Genomic DNA, 20,562 nt, shown 5'->3' with positions numbered 1-20,562 from the left:
TGTTCAGAATGTGCTTTCTTCTATTGCTTTGTAGTGATTGCTCATTTGAATCAACAGTTAATTAAATTGTATACAGACATACAATATTTTAGATTTTCAAAATTTATTGAAGTAGAACATTGTTATTATATATGTTGATGATCATATAGTAATTGCATTATAGAAACAGCAATGTGAAGTCACAAATCATATATTGCTAAACCGCCGATGATGTAAAGTTGGAACAGAACAAAGGTCTGAAACCTAGTTCTGATCCCCTTCCGAGGATTGGATTTAGCTCACCAAGGAACAAAAAATTGTCACTTCTGCTTGCTCTTTCCAGATGATCCTGTTTTATCAGATGCCCTTGAATTTTGTGAAAACTCCATCAATCCCTGTCGAAAAGCTTGCTGATTCACACCGTTTTCGACCAGAATGCTTGTCGCACCCATATTTTTAACCTGTAATGGGCAATAAGCCAACAGATATTTACAAAGGACCGATGAAGATTAGGTTGAAGAGACCAACTCAACCAAAAGCTTAAACTGATGATTGAAACCCCAACATATATTATATTATATGCTCTATCACGCCCCCTTTCATAAGAGCCCTTTGGGTTAGAAGTCTAGATGCAACACAAGTCTCCTTGATACTTGGCGGTAATTATTCCATTTGACAGGAGGAGTGGATTAGATTTGAAACCGTGATCTAGGCTCCTAATACAATATCCAGAGGCCAAATCAACTAAAAGCTTAAGTTGATGGATGAAGTCTCAATATATGTTATATACTCTATCAATATCATGACAAAGGGGCGAGTAAAAGAAGATATGAAGCAAGATAATTACCGCTTTAATGTTCCTATCCTCGTCATCAAAGAAAAGCATGTCGGTGTAGGGAATTCTTGTCCTCCTATGAATTCTTTGAAAGTGTTCTGTTTTGTGAGTCCAACTGGAAAAAATTTCCTAAGCGATGAAAGGCATTGTGTTAGCTGTAAATAAGAGCATAAAAATCCAAATAGTTTGGTTCAAAATTCAATGAGCCAACTACGATGAACAAAAAATTGAAGATAAAGGGGAAAATGCAAGTTTGGTCACTCACTTGCGCAACGAACATTGACCGGAGGCCTAACTTGTCAAGAAATGCATTGGCAATATCAGGAGTCGGCGATCTAGAGGCAATGGCAACATCAATACCCTTGTCCTTCAATGCATACAATATGCCTTTTACATGAGGATACAATGATGGCATTTCTTTTTTGGAACGGCATTCACTACAAGTCATTAAAAAAGTCACAAAACGATTAATAGCTTGTTTCAAAAGTTCAACGGTAAATTGAGCACGTAATCACAAAAGTTGGACTACAAGAACATATTGCAATCAAGACTTTTGATCAGACAATAGCTTTGCCAGAATGAGAAATCGGAGACATGCTCAACAAAACGTAATTCAGTAAAACCAAATAGTTTGCACTGTTGCAATCCTAATTTTACTATAAATCGCATTATGCAAACCAGGATGCAAGAATATGAACACAAAATGAACAAGCATAACAGTTCGAAGGCTTTCCCTGCACCATTCAGGTCAACAGTAAAGAGTAACGAAGTGATGAATGATTCTTCTTTATCACAACCCTCCAACTTCAGGTACGTATACCAATTATAAAGGCAGAAAATCAGTTACTCTTGTGAGAGACTGTCTCTCAGCTAGACGACTTCAAAACCAAAAATCCATATACTAATAATTTGTATTATTAGGCTATTTATCTATGTATGAGGCGCATTAGGACAATTAGTTGATTTAATGAAAATTGAAAGCCTGATTTCTTGCTAGTAAACAAAATGTATCAACTAGAGACATCTAGCTATCTCACATAATTCTAGTGTGTAGGAGTATTCGAAAGTCGAATTAGCCTAACTTGTTAACTCTCATTTGACAACTTTGAAAAAATGATTCTCGTTCACACCCACCTCCATGTCCCCGTTCAACATAAGAAACAAAGAATGTATGCACACCGAAGTATATGCCATAAAACCAAAAGTATTCTTCCTTTTTGTCTCGAGTCTTAACTTTTATTTAACCACTTAATAACATTAGGGTAATGGAATGTTGTAATGTTGAACTATTAATCAACATCTTAAGCACACATTACATCCTCCCCCTCCCCCCTCTCTCCCCAAAATATGAATATCCAAAACATCTGTAAGTGAGGCTCACCATCCAAAAACAATCCAAATTGCTCTTTTGTCTGTTCTACATCTACACCCCCGTTTCATTTGTATCTCATCCCGTAAACATGAAAAAATCAACTATAATATCAAATAAATCAAAAAGATAGCAATTTATATTAGGCATGAGCATAACAAGCTCATCTTGTTCATCAAAAGTGATCCAAGAAACAATCAAAATCGTTAACGAAAACCAGAGGCATGATAGCTTATGCTTGACTTGTCTTACATGCAAAACTACCACAAAAGCAGTTTGTGCCTTTATTGTGGTATATGTTCTTCATTTCTTGATCTCAGAACCTAAAAGTAGCATCTACCAATTCCTTCTTCTTTATAAGAAGCTCAAAATCAACTGTCCTATTATTCTTTTTAAAATGAAATTACGGAGTATGAATAATCTGACACCATGTAACATGCAATTTACAAACTACAAGATCCTCATAATCAACATTCTATTTCCAAATTATACATACCATACAAAAAAGAAAAATTAACCAGAATAATCCAATCTTTTCTCAATTTTCCTACAATAATCCCAAATATTGATTAAAATCAGAACTTTGAGTTATATTTCTCGACAATATACCATGATGACTGGTAACTTGCTGTAACAGGTAAATTTTAATTAAAAAAAGTTAAATTAAATTAAAATTAGAAAATTTAAAAAGTTAATTAATAAAACAAAAAAGAAAATAAAACATACACGCAAAACCCTCCCCCACTGCCAACCCCCTCTCCCTGCTCCTCCCCAACTTCCACCAGCTCATCCTCTCTCCCTGCCGAAATGATGGAATATCAGACGTCATTATCGAAAAGTATGGTGCATAAGTCATAGCAACTACGCAGATTCAAGAAACAATGTGAGAAATCTGCTGAGAGGGGTTACTTGGTCTCTGCAATCGGACTTGGAAACTGAAGCTTTTCATTGTCTACTTGCTGGGTTTTTAGTCGGATGACCTGGGCATGGCCTAGATTTCCCTGACTGTTCTTAATTTTCTCAAGCTCTCATTAAAAAATATTCCATAAAAATATTAAATACAGTTTACATCAACAAAAAACAGAATCAGCATTACTAAGTCAATGAAGTATCAAGTATGCAAGTTTTAATCTTAGAGAAAATTAGACAGATACAATTAAACCCATCAAAAAAACATTCAATGGATTGAAAAAAAAAAAGTTAAATTGACAATCAAAACACCCAGAAAAAGCTAGAAAACTGAGAATTTTTTAATGGGTATTAATCGAATGAAGTGAAGAAATTATTAAACCCCAAAAGGCCAAAATCTAATAAAATATTAAAAAGAAGATAAAAATAAGGGAAAGAGGAAATACCAATAAAAAGGCCAAAGAGTATAATCGAGATCAAAAACAACCAATTTGGGAAGAACTTGGAACAAACCCATAACTTGCATTGCTTCAGCTTTGACCCTTTCATCTCCCATGGCTATCTTCGATTCTTTTCTGACCCTTCTCTATGGCTTAAAGTCCCAATTTTGTGCCACCAAATGGTATTGGACTATTGGTATGGTAGGTAATCAACAAAGATAACAAGAAAGCTAAAAGTAGAACCATGAGGGTTGTTTGTAGGGGTGTGCAAAATTTGATCCGACTGGAGGTCCGGACCGAAATCAGTTGAGATCGGATAGTCATCTGACTGAATCAATTTCATTTTGGATTTTCGGTCCGGTTGGATCTAAGCCCGAGAAAATTCGAGTTGAACTGGATTAGATAGGTTATATATAAAAGTAATTTTATTGAAGAATAATATTTATGATTTTTTATGTATATACTCATCTAAAGGGCTTTATATTTTTTTTTTCTAACAAAATAATTTTTTTAACTCGAATTTTTAATTTATAATAATTAATTTGCTAACTTATTTTTAAATCTTCCATTTTTTTTATTTATTAATGGTATCATAAATTACTTTTGGTCTAACCGGTCTGAACCGGTCTGGTCTGCGGTTTTAGCATATTCAAATATTCAGTCTTCCGGTCCAACAGGTTTTAGCCGATTCGATACGGGTTTGGACCGGTGCACATCCCTAGTTGTTCGACAAACAACCTATACTTGATTATGTTGGCTAATTTGACCAACTGATTTTAAACCCGTTGTTAGAAGCAATTTGTTTAGAAATAGTTTATGCTGGGAAAAACCTTGTTTACTGTCCGGTTAAATTACCCACCTAGAACAATAGTAGGGATACAAATATTGCATGCATTTATTATTCACCAACTACATATCAAAAGCATTCTTAATTATTAATTAAACTAACCATCAATTGACACCTCATACGAATAAACTATCAAGTAGTAAATGTAGCTAAGCTCCTTTGTGCTCCCTCCGTCACCCATGAGATTGCACCATTTACAATCAACATAGGTATCAAAAAAATTACTAAAATTTACTAAATTATATGGATAAGATTAAAGTAAAAGAGAATTAACCGATAAAAATCAAAAAAAATAATAACAACATATCCTAAAGTAGAATATTGTGAAGTCACCGAACAAATTATTAAAATGGAATGTATAGTATTCTCTTAGGGATAGAGGAGTAATTATGAAGAGGTTTATTCGTCTATCTCCAATCCCCGAATTGCGAACATAAGGATTAAGAAAAATGTGTGAAAGCCCGAAAAAGTATTATTTCGAGGGTTATTAATTGTTATTTTTTAAAACTGAATTAATTATTATTATGATAGCTAGGGTTGTTCGCAAAATTAGTGATAAGCAAATTTAAATTGATCTTAATAATTTAATTTTTTGCTTATCCGTTGTGAATAATTTCACCTTTAAATTATTTTTTAATAATCTAATATTTGTTTTAATTTGCTGACAATATATCCTATTATTACCTATGATTAGTAATTTAGTATATTGTGGCCTTGTGGGCAAATATATGACAAAGGTTAGATTATAAAAAAATAATTAATAAATAAGATTATTCGCAACGGGATGAAAGGTTGAATTATTAATGTTAATTTTTCCTAAACTAAAATAGTATATTTAGATTAAATGGAGGGAGGGAGTATATATATAGATTAATTAGTCTTGTGAGAGTCTATCCTTTGATAAGGCATTTTTAATAAAAATCTATATTATCTTAACTTATATTAATTAGAATAATCATTACTTACATACTAACAATTTGAGAATTTTTATTGTACCTTTTACGATACTAATGGGCAAATGGTTTGGGCTAACCGGCTAATGAGAGAGTCCATGACTAGATGTGTTTAATGGGTTAGATCGGGTCAAAATTTAAATGGGTCGAGTTGGGGAAGTCATGTCAAATGTTAAACGGGTCGAGACGGGTCAAAGCTCGTTTAAATCCAACCCACTTTAATCCGTTTTTTAAAAGTTTATAATAGTTTTTTTTATTATATTTTATGGCCAGTTAAATCGACTCACTTATGTATAAAATAATATCAGTTTTAAAATATAAAACATGTAGTAAATTTTTTTTGCAATTAATACTCAGGATTATTCGACCCAACCCGACCCCAGCCCTTTTCAACAAGACTCATTAACGACCGGGCCTGTTATTAACCTAACCTACTAATGACCCTAATCCGACCCTTAACCGTTAGAACGACCCGCCCCATTAAACCCCTCTATCCATGACCTCAAAAACGAAACAATGATGACAGGGTTGACCCTTCAGAGAGTTGTACTGCCAATTCCCCTCACCTTTAATTATTTTAAGTTTTTAACAAATAAGTACTTCTATAAAGCTGAATCTACTTTTCATCATTTTTCAGGGTTTTCCCCACGTTGTCACGCCTTCGCTCTTAATACTCAATACTATAGTCACTTCATGTCTTGTATTTCCCTTTGTTTTATACTTCGGTTCTATAACTCTCGCTATATTTTTTAGGGTGTTCCTAAACATCGCCACCCTTTTCATTTTTTTGTCACCCCTCCAAATGAAATTACGAATTTACCCCTGATTTTTTGAAAATTACAATTTTGCCACTCATTTCAAAATTTTTATTTATAATAATAATAATAATAATAATAATAATAATAAAAACAACAATAATAAAATTAAATAATAATAATTATTATTCAAAAAAAAAAAGTTGAGTCGCCCAAAATAGGGCGACTGAACCATGGTCCAGTCGCCCAATTTTAGGCGACTCAATTTTTATTTTTTTTTTCTTTTTGGAAAATAATAATAATAATAATAATAATAATAATAATAATAATAATAATAATAATAATAATAATATTACTAATAATAATAATTTATAGATTAATGTGGTCTATTAGCTCAGTTGGTTAGAGCGTTGTACTAATAACGTGAAGGTTACAGGTTCGAGACCTGCATAAGTCATTATTTAATAATTATTAATTTTTTATCATATTTATAATAAAAAATTAATAATTATTAGTACAACACTTTAACCAACTGAGCTAATAGACCACATTAATCTATAAATTATTATTATTATTATTAATATTATTATTATTATTATTATTATTATTATTATTATTACTATTATTATTATTTTCCAAAAAGAAAAAAATAAAAATAAAAATTGAGTCGCCCAATTTTGGGCGACTCAACTTTTTTTTTTTTTTTTTGAATAATAATTATTATTATTTAATTTTATTATTGTTGTTTTATTATTATTATTATTATTATTGTTATTGTTATTATTATTATTATTACTGTTATTATTATTATTAATTTTATTTATTATTATTATTTAATTTTATTATTGTTGTTATTATTATTATTATTATTATTATTATTATTATTATTATTATTATTATTATTATTATTATAAATAAGAAATTTATAAGGAGTGGCATTTTTGTAATTTTTTAAACTATAGGGGCAAATACGTAATTTTAGAGGGGGGTGGCGAACTTTAAGGATTGGGTATTTTTTATTTTTGGCAATTTTATATTATTTACTATATTTTCCTTTTAGTAATAAAACAATTATTTAAAGTTCTACCTACCCCTATTTTTATCCTACTCTATACTCTATACTTTATAATAAAATACTATACTATACTCTATAAAGTAACCTAACAACCTATTTTTCCTTTTTCTTTTTCAATTAACAATAATAAAATGCTATAAAGTAAACAATCAGCTACAGTGTAGATCAATCACTTTTCATAATCCCCGTGCCCATGCAAATGTTGCGAACTTGCGATTAAAACGGAACGGAGGAAGTAAGATTGAAAGAAAGAGAGAGTGAATATTCTTTAAGAAAAAAGGTGGATAATGATAATAAATAAAGAAAGGAAATAAATTATGTGGATGGATTTAAAAGAGAATTAAAATGAATGGATGAAATTAAAAGAAAGTGATAGATCATTGTCCAAATTTAAAAATAATGCAAATTAATTGGAACGGGCTAAAATGGTAAATAATGCAAATTAAGTGGGACAGACTAAAATGATAAATGATGCAAATTAAATGGGACGAAGAGAATAGTGTTTATTTGTTAAATTAAGTTTGTTATATATGAAGAGTTGGTGAAAAAATTAAAGTAGTTTTTTTATAAATAAATGAGAGAAATATATAAATGTGATAAAAGATAAAGTATATGTATGTATAGATGATTAAAGATAAAACATAATTGGAAAATTTCACGTGGTAATATTAAAGTTTTGGTTTTTCATGTAGTATCAAAACTTTTAAAAAATCTACGCGGTAACCTTGAGGCTTACCAAATTGTTCATCCATAACTTTTTGCGCATAAAACGTTAACAGACGTTAATTTCGAAACTTTAAGGCTGCTATATGCTTATTTATGCGACTCACCATTTCTAGTTCTATCAATTTTAACATTTTTCCCTAAAAACATAAACTCTACCTTCACCATCTTTCATCTAAATCACATTTTTCCCAAATTCAAATATAGTACTTGAAATGGTGAGCTAGGGTTTTATGTTATGGGGAAAAAAGTTGAAATTCATGAAATTTGAAATGGTGAGTCGCATAAATAAGCGTACAACTTTAAAGCTTCGAAATTAACATTTGCTAATGTTTTATGTGGAAGAAGATCACGGTGGAACAATTTGATAAACCTCAGCGTTACCGCGTGAATTTTTTAAACGTTTTGATTACCACGTGAAAAATTTAAAACCTGAGAATTATCACGTGCAACTTTAATAAGACTGAATAGAAAATTTGGTCAAATTTCTTGGCATAGAGGGAGTAGAATCTAAGAACCAATCTAGTTGCTTTATCAATTCAGGTCAAATTTTTTAATATTAGTCTATGTTAATTTTATCAATTATTTTTATCAAATTTAACCTTTACACATAGTGCTACTAACCTCACTTTAGCCCGATTAATATTTAAAAATACTATATTTTTTTTCTTTAATATATAGTCTTATTTGACCACCTAAAAATTATAAAAAGTTAAATGAGAGACACATTGAGTGAATAGTAAGGAGTATATTGATATTTGCTATTCTCTTCTATTTGAATCATTTTTATTTTTAATTTATTCATCTCATTTGGGGGTTCTTGACTGCACGCATCTCTCTTTACTCTCTCCTTGGAGGAACGTGTATGATTTGTCTGCATCTTTTAAGAAAAACAAAAACCCCTCCACCATGACTCGGGTTTGTGCGGGATACCGGGAGAGTCCTTACCTTTATCCTTGTATTTAAACTTTCTTGTCATTTTATTTTAATTATTTGGCTGCATCCTTCTTATGAGTATAAATTACCGTCTTTCTTCCTTCCATAGATCCCGATAATAGTTTCTATGAATTAGATACTAGGTAAAGTTATGGTGATGATGATGATCCTTGTATTTAAACTATATATATATATATATATATATATATATATATATATATATATATATATATATATATATATATATATATATATATATATATATATATATATATATATATATATATATATATATATATATATATATATATATATATATATATATATATATATATATATATATATATATATATTCCATTAAATTCTTGCCAATTTCCGTTTAATTCACCATTTTGACATTTCTACACTTATTAAGTGTTGGTTCTTGTCTTTATAATTTGCCCTAAACATTTGAGAGCGTTGATAAATTAAACAGTGAAATAAACGTTAAAATGGTGAATTAAACATTTGAGAGCATAAAAATGGTTTAGAGCAAAATTATAAAGACAACAACCAACACTTAATATGGTGGAAACGTCAAAATGGTGAATTAAACAGAAATTAACAAAAATTTAATTTAATGAAAAATGCTATGGCAGTTAAATAAGGCATAAATTATATGCTACCACGTGAAAAAATCTTACAAAAATGCTACCACTAAATGAAAGTTAAATGTTATCATGTAGAAATTCTTACAATAATAATAAAATGATATAACTTGATTAAATTTAAAACAATAGTACCTTAACTAAAGTTTCAATCAATAATGTCTAATGTCTTTATTGTCAATCTAAATGCATAACCAATTGATTAAACAGGATATTATAATTATTTCTTTGTTATTGAGTAGGTCCAGAAAAAAGAGGCTAGATTCGCAACAATGTCTTTAATCTAAATGCATAATAATAAAGCCTAGATATTACATAGAAAAAATAGTATTTACTTTAACTAAAATAAAATTCGATTTATACAATATAAATATCAATTAATAGATAGATAATGATCCTAATTTCCATATTTTGGTCCATAGAATTCAAATTAGGATAATGTACCTAATTAAAATTAATTACTTTAATTAATTTTTTTTTTACAGACAAAAAAATAATTTTTTATAATTAATGGTGAGACTAAGAGCCTACGAAAGTTTAACTAAAAACAAATACTTAGAATTAATAGATAAATGTTTAACATAAAAAATAAGAGTAAAACTTTTTATTAAATTAACTAATTAAGAATTTAAGTTATATTTAAAGAAAATCATTATCTAAGGGTGTCATAGTGTTTGTAGGTAGCTTTTCCTTTTAACTTCATTGGCTCAATTCTCAAAATCTACAAAAATATTAATTTCTGATCTTCAATCTCCTATTGTTTGTGGGAAATTTAAAATTGTTAATAATCCTATAGACTTAAATACATGTTTTATTTATTACCCAAAAAAATATACTCCCTCCGTTTTTTTTTTTTTTCCATTTTAAGTTTTTCACACATATTAAGGAAGATAGAATCTTTGAATTTTAATGGGTATTATTTTAATTAAATAGTAGTGTGAACTAATGATTGTATTGAAAGTATGAGATTGTAGTGAGTATTATTTTAATTAAATAGTAGTGTGAAGTAATGATTGTATTGAAAGTATGAGAGAGAAAATAATTATAAATAAAAGAAAAGTGGTACATTAAAAGAAAATGAGGGGTTTTAAGAGGTAAAAGTGGGATAAAACTTTCTAAAAATAGAAAGTATTCTAAAGTGAAAGAATTTTTAAAACTACCCCTTGTAGTAATGTGGAAGATAAAAAAAAACGAAGGGATTAATATTTTTTAACATAAGAACATCTATTAAACTTGCATGAAAAAAACATGCATAATGAAAATAAATCATAACTTTATAATGGAGGTCGGAGAAAGTATTTTTTTATCTTCTTCAAACGCACATTAAATTACACATTATTATTTATTAATAATTACAACAAATATTCAATAAATAGTAGAGTAAATGCATTGTCAATTTAATTATTTACCTTCATTTTATTTTATCTATTAATCTAGATATTATCCAAATTTATTATACTCCAATAATTTAAAGTCAATATTGCAAACCAAAAAAAATAAAATTTCAAGTCAATTATTACTCCATAATTACACCTATATCAACAAAGTTTTCGTACCATATATGCTCATCGAATTTATAGCATTCATAACTTTTTACTTTGATTTCATTTATTCTGTTAGTCTTATTTATTTTAAATTTTTAATTTTTCACTACTCAACGCATTTCAAATTTTTTGAATTTTACATAAAAAAACTAGACTATTTTCATATTATTTTGTTTGTCTTGTTTAGAAGTAAGAACATACCACTCAAGAGGATAAAAAAATTAAAAATATGATTTCTAACAGATATATAGGAGTTGAAATATATTGTATAGAAGCTTATTAGATTTGTATTAACATATATTTTGTATTGTTTTTTTATGCGCACTCTTATATATTAAGACTCAGACATAGTCAAATATATGCCAAAACTATACAAAATGTTAATTGAAAAAATTAAAAACAGAGTAACTAAATGATGAAACTGAGAATTAGGTTTTGTCTTAGTAAAAATATTTCTCTTCTTCCTGGTAAAGTCTTAGGGTCGTTTCTTGCTACTTTCTCTTTCTCCATCGTCAGCCCAATATGTACTAAAAAATATTTAAGTTAAAGACAGTAGGAAGTATATACAAACGTATTTGTCTTACTAAATTTAATACATAACACAAATTTAAATGAAAACTTTTAGATGTTTTGTAGCAATTGTTTGACAAATGGCTGTTGGATGTTGGTTATTTGACCAACAGAAAAATATTAATTGCTTTTATTGTCTTTTAAGCTAAATGAGTTAAATAGTTATCTCGTGAGATATATAATAAGATTAAATTTTAACTATTGACTATGAAAAAGTAAACCAAGATGCTAAAAGTCATTAAAAGACTTAACAAAGTCAATTTTCTAAAAACCAACTAAAATGTCATTCATGAACACTTTTATAACATTTCCTAACCAACGAATAAAAAAAAATAAATCAACTAAAAATAAAACAAAAAACTATTTACCAAATAACCTAGTAAAATCAAAGAAACCAAATAAACAATGGCTCAATTTGTTAACTCCACTCCTTACCAACTTTTTGTAAAGTTTTCATTTATGAAATGAATTTCTATTAAAAAAATAAAAAGATAATACTTTCTTTTGTTCCTTTTTATTTTTCCACATTACTTTTTGCATGCATTTCAAAATAAATTTTAAGTTTTAATATTTCTAAGCAAACATCGTAAAAAGATTGTATATACTTATATGCTAATATTTTTTTTCAATAAAACAAATCTAATAAAATGACATATAAAAATATTTTATCATTAATATATATTTAAAAATATAATAAAATTTTGATGATGAAACAAAAAAGCAGGCAGTAAAGTATATGTGAACGGGAAGCAGAAGTAAATAGTAGTTGTATAAATTTAAAGTAGTCTGGTCCACTATGGATTAGTAGTCTACTACTACTACTCTACTCTACTAGGTTACTAGTAGCACGAGTACAAATTAAATAAACTATTAATTAAAATTGAAATTACAAAATTACCATCTTCACTAACTATCCTACCAAGTAAGAAAAGTTAAAACCTCTATAATTCCATTTCATCCCTAAACCCATTTCCTCTCTCTTTCCTCAATCCTCGCCCCCAACAAAATTAAATTTCCATCTAAAAAAGGAAAAATAAACACTTTTAGACAGATAAAGTCAAGCTTTTTTAGAGAGAAAAAGAGAAGAGCGTTGACAGAAAACGACAAAAATGGATCCGCATACCCAAAGAGCGGAGGCGGAGCGGTGGTTAGGTATAGCGGCGAAGTTACTCACGGCGCGTGACTTTTTAGGTAGCAAAACATTTGCTATCAGAGCGCGTGAAGCTGACCCTAATAACGCTGTTTCCGACCAAATCCTTGCCGTGGTTGATACTGTTCTTGCTGGTGAGAAGCGCGTTAAATCTAATCAGCAACCTGATTGGTACTCTGTTCTTCAGCTTCCAAGACTTGTTCGTGATCCTGACTTGATTGCTGACCATTACCGTCGTCTTGTTTTGTGTTTGAATCCGGAAAGAAATCGGTTTCCGTTTGCTGATTATGCTTTGCAACTTGTAATGGATGCTTGGTCTGTTCTGTCGGATCCTACTAAGAAATGGTTGTTTGATAATGAATTAGCTTTGTATTTGCAGCATGAGCAGATTTCATCTACAACCGTTGATGTGGCGGCTGGTAGTGGTTCTAATAGTGTTGTTGGTTCCGCTAGTGGTGGAAATAATCAGTTGAATACTTTTCAGTTTTTTCAACAGCAACCGCCGATGCATCAACAACAACAACAACAACAGCCGCATCAACAACCCCAGCAACAGCAGCAGCAGCAGCAACAGCCGATGTGGCAGCAACAACAGCAGCCGCAGATTAACCAGAGAGAGTTTATGCCGTTGCCGAATCAACAACAGCAGCCGCAGATTAACCAGAGAGAGTTCATGCCGTTGCCGAATCAACAACCACAGCAACCGCAGCAGCAGCAGCAGCAACAGCAACAACAACAACAGCAACAGCAAATTCCAGCGCAGTGGCAGATGAGGGATCCGATGCCATCAAAACCAGGGGAAAGGAATAAAGGGGTTATTAATGAGATTGGAGCTGCAATATCACCGACACAGACTACACCTCGACCTGTTTCTCGGGCTCCACCGCCAGTGCCTCAACCAAGACCAGCTTCGCCTAAGCGGCCTGCTGTAATGACAATGGGGGCGAATGTTGGTCATCCTGGTATTGGTACTGATAGTAATAATATTGATGTTACTGCTACTAATACTAATGATGATATAAATGGGGTTGGTGTTAATGTTGATGTTAATGATGAAGAGGGTAACGATGAAGAGGATAATGATGACGCTGTAGTAGAAGAGATAGAAAGTTTTTGGACAGCTTGTCCTTATTGTTTTTACATATTTGAGTATGAGAAAATGTATCAGGGTTGTACTCTTAGGTGTCAGAATTGTAGGAGAGGGTTTTATGCTGTACAGATTCCGAACCCACCTCCAATTAGTAATAAGAATGGTGGTGATAGTGGAGGTGGAGATGGGAAGGAGAAGGGGAGAAATAAGGATAAGGAAAACTCGTTTTGTTGTTGGGGTTTTTTCCCATTAGGGTTTTCAATGACAGCTTGGAAAAAGCATAATCAAAATGGGACTATCAATGGGTCATCAAATTGGACGCCGTTTTCACCGATGTTTGCTTCCCCGGTTGCGGAAGGAGGTGGTGGTTTCAAGTGGTTTAATAATAGTGGTGGCAATGCTTTTGTTGGACCCAAGAATCGTCAGAAGACCAATACTCCTAGGGTCTATATTGATGATGATGATGTACTTGAGTATTCTGAACCAAGTGATTTGGATTTATCTGATGGTGATTGGAGAAGTTATAAAATTGAAAAGGGCAAGAAGAAGAAACAGAAGGCGAGTATTACGGGAAGAAAAAGAGGAAGGCCTCGGAAAGTAGATGTTTTGAATCAGGTAAAACCAAGATTAGCTAGTGGGGGTGGAGTGTCTGTTGGTGGTGAGCATTTGGATGATGGATCTGATGCACAAGTTGTTGTTGGTTTGGCTGCAGGAGATGCAAGCAAGTCCATTCCAGCTACCCTGAAGAGGAAGCTTGCTAGGAGAAGTGTGAAGGATGTGGGAAGGTTGGATTTAAATGTGGAATTCAACAATGAGGGAGAAGAGCATGCTCCTAGAGTAAATGCAGTGAATGGAGAGGAGGATGGGGTCGCTTTTTTTGAAGGGCTAGATGAGTTTCTAAGCACATTGCCCATACTAAATGTTGATGGAGATGAAAAGGCTAAGCCATCTTAGTAGAACCAAGCTAATATTTCATCCCCCAATGGCCCTGATTGTTTCTTTTTGCAGTTTTTGTATGCAGGTAGCTAGTCATCATGTATGTAGAATAGCCAGGATTTTCTTAAAGCTTTTTCCAGGCTGCCAGTATCTGGAATGTAATTTGCAGGGATTTGATCGTCAGGTCTTCTTTACTTTGTCGTTGGAATTTCTTATGTAGATTATCTTGCAGTGATGAATAATATCCTAATCTTAATTCCGGTAAATTTATGACATTAGCAGGGTAAAAAGCTTTTAGACTACTATATAAATTATCATTTTGTACTTCTGATGTGCTGATTCCCTGTGATTTCCTACTTGCTTTACTTCAAAGCATTTAGGGTAAAATGAAACTGATGATGGAAAAATAATCTCAGAAATAATTGTGTTGTTGACACACGTGCCTAAAATACATAATCTGCCTTTCCGTCCAATGCTGGCGAAACTTGTGGTTTCTATTCTTGTTACAGGACTGCTTGGTAAAAGACTTGGTAGATCGATGATGTCTGTTCCTGAGTTTTGAGATTGCGTTCCTATTTGAGAAGGGAACTTTAGAGTCAGGATGGTAGCTGGACTTGACTCCGTGTCAAGTGGTAACCGGATGCTGTTTATGAATTTATGACAGCAAGCATAGCACTGAAGATAAGTTTGTTTCTATATTTGGTGCTTATAAGAATGCTTTTAATTCCTTTTATGTGTTGGGAATAATCTGTGTTTGTTATCCTCTACGATACTTTGTCCTATAGGCTATATGCTATATGCTATAATTTCAATTTGCTTTTGTTTTCTGTGAGCTCTTTTACATGTGATATGGCTTAGTTTGGCTTTCTGCTGATCATTGAGTTATACTGTAAAAAGCGTATTGAAAATTTAAAACCGGGAAACTGGAAGGCGGCAATTGAAATGACTTTGCGATGATGTTTTTAGAGACCTCAGTTTATATAGCTGTTGCATCTTTCTACTATTATGCAGTCAGTTCATATCCTCCCATATTGAATGTAGGCATGATAATCAGAAGATTGCTATATGTACTTACCTGTTTCCTTGAGAGTGAATCATTGATGTGAGGTAACTCTCTGGCTTTGGAATTCGGATTGTCACCTAATGGTGTTATATGGAGTTACTTCATTTTTATGCCTATCAAATTCCACTATTTCCCCACTTGTTTTCACCAGCTTTCTTCTATGTTCTTGCTGGTTTCTAAACTTCTTGGATGTTAGGTTTATACACCGTTTAGGTTGATTCTCATAAAATCTAATACAATACCTACTCCCTGTATATTCCATTTCAGAACCTGGAAATTGTACTGTCTTCTTTTGCATTGTGATTGACTTGAAATGTAGAGTGCGGCATTGTGGAAGCAGCAATTATTTTACAAATTCCGGGAAGCTAATATTAAGTAGTTTCTTTTCAGAAGCATCCCAAAACCTTTTTTGGTTCCACTTCTGGTTGCATATCGTTTTTTTGGAGATTAGAGTAATACTTTGACTGTGTTAGCTCCAGTGCTTTACTTGGAGGTTTTTTCTGTAGCACTTTCCAGTTTTCCTTGCACTTTTCAGTATTTTGGGTTTTTGAGTAGAGTTGTGGAGTGTCACGAAGGTTAGATGTTTTCTGATTTAACAGGAAACTTTAAGGCTATTTCTTGAGAAAGGTTAGTGAGAGCTAGAAGGAATATTTCTCATTGCAATTTGTGACATGCAGTGCCTGAGCTTCTTATTAGCTTGTCAATGCTATTCTTTTAGGTAAAATGTACACTAGTTTCCCCAATAGAACAGTAAAAACAAGAGCACATACAGCTACTGGTTTGCTGATTTAGCCCCATCATTTCTGTTCAGATAAAGAAGAGTTCATGGCTGCCATTTCAGTTGTAGTGGTGATTCACCATATGTCCAGTGTTCTTTTTTCATGGGCTGCCATCATGACAAGATTTGATGAGTTGGAAAATTTCCCCGTGATTGTTATTAAAATTAGGAACATTTAAGGATAGTTTAGATTTTATAGATTCCTTTTTTGTTTTGTGACGTAAAATTATAAAATTTATGTCAACTATAAAAATTATATCATTACATAATCTCTATTATGGTCTGATTGTTTCATGTGGCTTTTTGTTATGATATATGCCTGAAATCATTTCTCTTTGAGAAATTCTTTTGGAGGAATGGTTGATGCTGTTCTTTTTTTTGGTCAATATTTATCTTTATTATGCTGATAGAAAGCTGCTCAAACAACGTTAGAGGAGTTATAATGTGTCTTTCTCTTGTCTCTTCCCTCGTTTTGTATTTAAATTGAAAATGTTGGATGTCTGCTGTGTGTGTACTACTATTGGGTCTCTTGGATACAGCTTTTCTTTGACTGTAAGCCTCTCCAGTATGGGTACCGAGCTTTGACATTTTGATTATGAATGGCGGATTCATGTTTACGATGCTGCCTGTTTGTTGTTAGAGACTGCTACTTTAATATAAATTAAAAGGAAAATTCTTCAAAAATACGGGCTTGAATTGCCTTGTGATTATCCATGTACTGTGCCTTGTTAGAGAGTATGAGTTACAGATCACTATTTAGCTAGGTTTACTGCGTAACTTACTTACATAGGACATAATTAATTTGTTTGGTGCTTCTTCCCTCCACCATTTAGTTGTGTGCTTTTGGCTCTATATTTCTGTCTTGGACTTCATAATAATTCACCTGTAATTCATTATCAATTTGTAGACATGAGTAGGGAAGACAAGTTTAGGGTTCGTTCCTTAAATAGAAGGATGGTTTGCATGTTGCACTAAAATTCCTAGTTTTCAAATTGTGGTAGCTTGTAGAAAGATCAAATGTCAGTATTTAAGGCTACTGGTTCAAACGTTTTTCTGCTATAATCTTTTTGTAAAGTTCTACATTGTTTTCAGGGTATTTGATAGGTATTGGAGATATGTGAAATTAAAATACGCTGAGAAGCGTGGAGCCATATTCTTCTGTGACTGTTATTCTTAGGCTAAATTCATCAGAGTGGTTTGGTGATTTCTGTGTGCAATCTGAGGAGGCTCCAATGCTCGTTCAAACGTTTTTCTGCTATAATCTTTTTGTAAAGTTCTACATTGTTTTCAGGGTATTTGATAGGTATTGGAGATATGTGAAATTAAAATACGCTGAGAAGCGTGGAGCCATATTCTTCTGTGACTGTTATTCTTGGGCTAAATTCATCGGAGTGGTTTGGTGATTTCTGTGTGCAATCTGAGGAGGCTCCAATGCTCCAAAGTAGCCACAAACTTTGTAAAAATTGAGTAGTAACTACCAACCAGGGAAAAATAAACTCAGGGAGCTTTAGAGCGGGAACGATGATAAGACATAAGAGGGTACATGATCCTATTTTATATAGATACGAACAAGGAATAGTGAAGTAGAATGGTTAAGGATTTTATTTTTCTATAGCAAACCTGTCGGAGGACGGAAAAATGAATAACTATGGACATTCTATGTAGAACGGTTAAAAATTACTTAGGTTGCTCAAAAGGCTAATAATATATATGGAGGTATGAACAAAAGAATGGATGCAATAAATTAGAAATTTCATGGTTGACAATGTTATTATGGAAATTATGATTGACTGATTGCCATCTCATTGACCTTGTGAAACTTATTCTGTAGTTTATAGAAGCCTTGAAAGGAACTTTTTCGAATCCTTCCAATCAGCTCAATTCCATATCCTGCGTTTTTGTATATTGATGATAGGTAAAAGTAATGTGTTTCACTTGAAGATTGAGTTTGGCTTCCTCTAGCAAGTTGACACTTACCACACACTAGTTTCCTGGATGATGAATTTTATTAACTTCTCCAGTGGTATATCTTTGACCTTCAATACAGACAGGATTCCTACTTGGAGTTGGGTATCCAAACTTCAGCATTGAGGATTCTTGGGGCCTGGGGTTATATATGATTAAGTTTTGTTGCAAATGGCCTTAGGCTGATTGTGTAACAGCATCAGATTATCAAGAATTGAGGTCCCACCAGATATGACTCATCAGTATTTCAAAGGTTTTGAAAAAGAAAGATAAGAGCTGACGGCAGGTACCTTGGCGAATTGACGATCAAGGTTGATTGTCTTTTATTTGGAAAATGTTCATCTGGAAGAGAACTTCGAAACAGAACAATTTCCGTTTGAGTTCTAAATAGAAGTTATTCTACTTTTAGCTAAGAGGGGCTTGATTTTTGACGTTATATTTTTTGTAACTTCTGCGATTTCCGTTTAAGTTCAAAATATTTCAGATATGCGATTTCTATGCAGCGTGTGATGTAACTTCTGCTGATGGAAATTTGAACTTGTAAATATTTTTGTATTTTTCTAATTTTTGTGCGCCAATGATTTTGTTTATACTTAAGGTTTAGATGAGTTGTACTTTTTATTACTTGGTTTTGGAACTTTTGTTAGTATAAACGAGAAGAAGTTGATAATTCCTATATCACTTGAAATTGATGTGCTTGTATTTTTGATGCATTTGGAATGATTGATGCATCCATCTGCAATTTTGACATGAATTTTTAGTTTTGTGCTGAGCCACACTCATTAGTTCGTCAACACTGATCCAATTCATGTGTCTACAGTTTTTCCTGTGTTAGTGAAGCTGCAGCATGCATTTTCATCAGTTCATAGGCTCGTCTGACGGTTCTTCTGCTTCCTATCTGCCTTCATTGTAGACGTGGATTTTATTGTGTGTAATGAAGCATCTTGGTGAAGCTAACTTTATTATGGTTGTTGACTAGCAATTGGTTCTTTGCATCCCCTCAAGGAAAGTCTGGAAGATGTTGTGTGCCCATATTGGTGAAGCTTCAATCATTCTGCCTGTAAATTACATTCAGTATTTTTCATTTCGTTGCTTGAAGATCTGAAAGTTGATCCAGTAATGTCCTACTGGAGAGGGATCTGAATTGAAATGCAGAAATTTCTATCGTGGATCTAGAATGATTTACTGCAATAATATTCAGATCCTGAAATCAAAATTGTGCCATAATCTGAATCAAGAAATGCGTGAATGATCTTCCTAGTTGATTGCTGAAATTGTGCCTCTTCTTTTCGTGTCACCACCGAGGTTAGTGATGCTTGTGATTGAGATTTTTGGAGTTCTTTAGATGAAGATTGAAGATATAAATTCTCTGTGGCTCACATTTGGAAGTTGGTTTCGTAATTCGCAAGTTTCAGCTTCCTTCAACCTGGAAGCAATATGTCTACTGATGCCGTAACTCCAGGTATAGACAACAACACAGTGAAAGGTGTGGACCTGATCATGTCCTTGTTTTGTTACTTCTCTATCTCTTTAATCTTACGATTCTGGTATATCAGAAATGTGCACTTATGTAAAGTTGCACATGATAGTCACTACTAAAAGTCAATTGAAAACAATCTCTTTTTTAATGCTAACAAGGGTAAGGTTGTATACATACGACCTTTCTAATCCTTTCACTCAATGACATTGGGGTGATGCAAAGTTGGTTTATTAAGAAATGTAAAAACTTATTTACATGACAATCTTGCTTGAGACTCGACTATGATAAAGTGATTCAGCTGGGTTTATTGAGAATTGCTTAGGTTGCATTTGACAGTACATTCTCTGTTATGATTAAGAATGATCCAAGGCTCCCCCCCTACCCCCAATAGGAAAATTTATCAGATGCTCACCTGACCTGTAAAACTTTTTGGATGGATTTTAGTCGATCCAGTGTTAGACTTGAAATGGTTGGTGTTGAGACGTGACTTCAGTTGTGAACATCTTTACTTTGTTTAT

The 20,562-nt window shown here is 32.2% G+C and overlaps 2 protein-coding genes across 3 annotated transcripts; one reads left to right on the top strand and one right to left on the bottom strand.

Annotated features, from left to right (window-relative positions):
* Positions 1–84: 84 nt before the first annotated feature.
* Positions 85–3,754, bottom strand: LOC130797319 (uncharacterized). The gene is made up of 4 exons (XM_057659883.1): positions 3,539–3,754; positions 1,080–1,251; positions 827–943; positions 85–440 (listed from the first exon to the last, which is right to left on the bottom strand). The coding sequence occupies exons 1-4, from the start codon at positions 3,646–3,648 to the stop codon at positions 300–302; spliced, it is 540 nt and encodes a 179-aa protein (XP_057515866.1). The 5' UTR covers positions 3,649–3,754; the 3' UTR covers positions 85–299.
* Positions 3,755–12,498: 8,744 nt separating this feature from the next.
* Positions 12,499–20,358, top strand: LOC130797271 (uncharacterized). Of its 2 annotated transcripts, XM_057659820.1 has the most exons (2): positions 12,499–14,437; positions 14,535–20,358. In XM_057659820.1, exons 1-2 carry the CDS (start codon positions 12,692–12,694, stop codon positions 14,565–14,567), a joined length of 1,779 nt encoding a protein of 592 aa, XP_057515803.1. In that variant the 5' UTR covers positions 12,499–12,691; the 3' UTR covers positions 14,568–20,358. The 2 variants fall into 2 exon arrangements, with proteins under 2 accessions (XP_057515803.1, XP_057515793.1); XM_057659810.1 differs by having other exon boundaries at positions 12,500–20,358.
* The last annotated feature ends 204 nt before the right edge of the window (positions 20,359–20,562 follow it).

Source organism: Amaranthus tricolor, chromosome 1 (genome assembly GCF_026212465.1).
Source record: "Amaranthus tricolor cultivar Red isolate AtriRed21 chromosome 1, ASM2621246v1, whole genome shotgun sequence".
Taxonomy (NCBI): Eukaryota; Viridiplantae; Streptophyta; class Magnoliopsida; order Caryophyllales; family Amaranthaceae; genus Amaranthus; species Amaranthus tricolor.
This window is presented reverse-complemented; position numbering and strand designations above follow the sequence as displayed.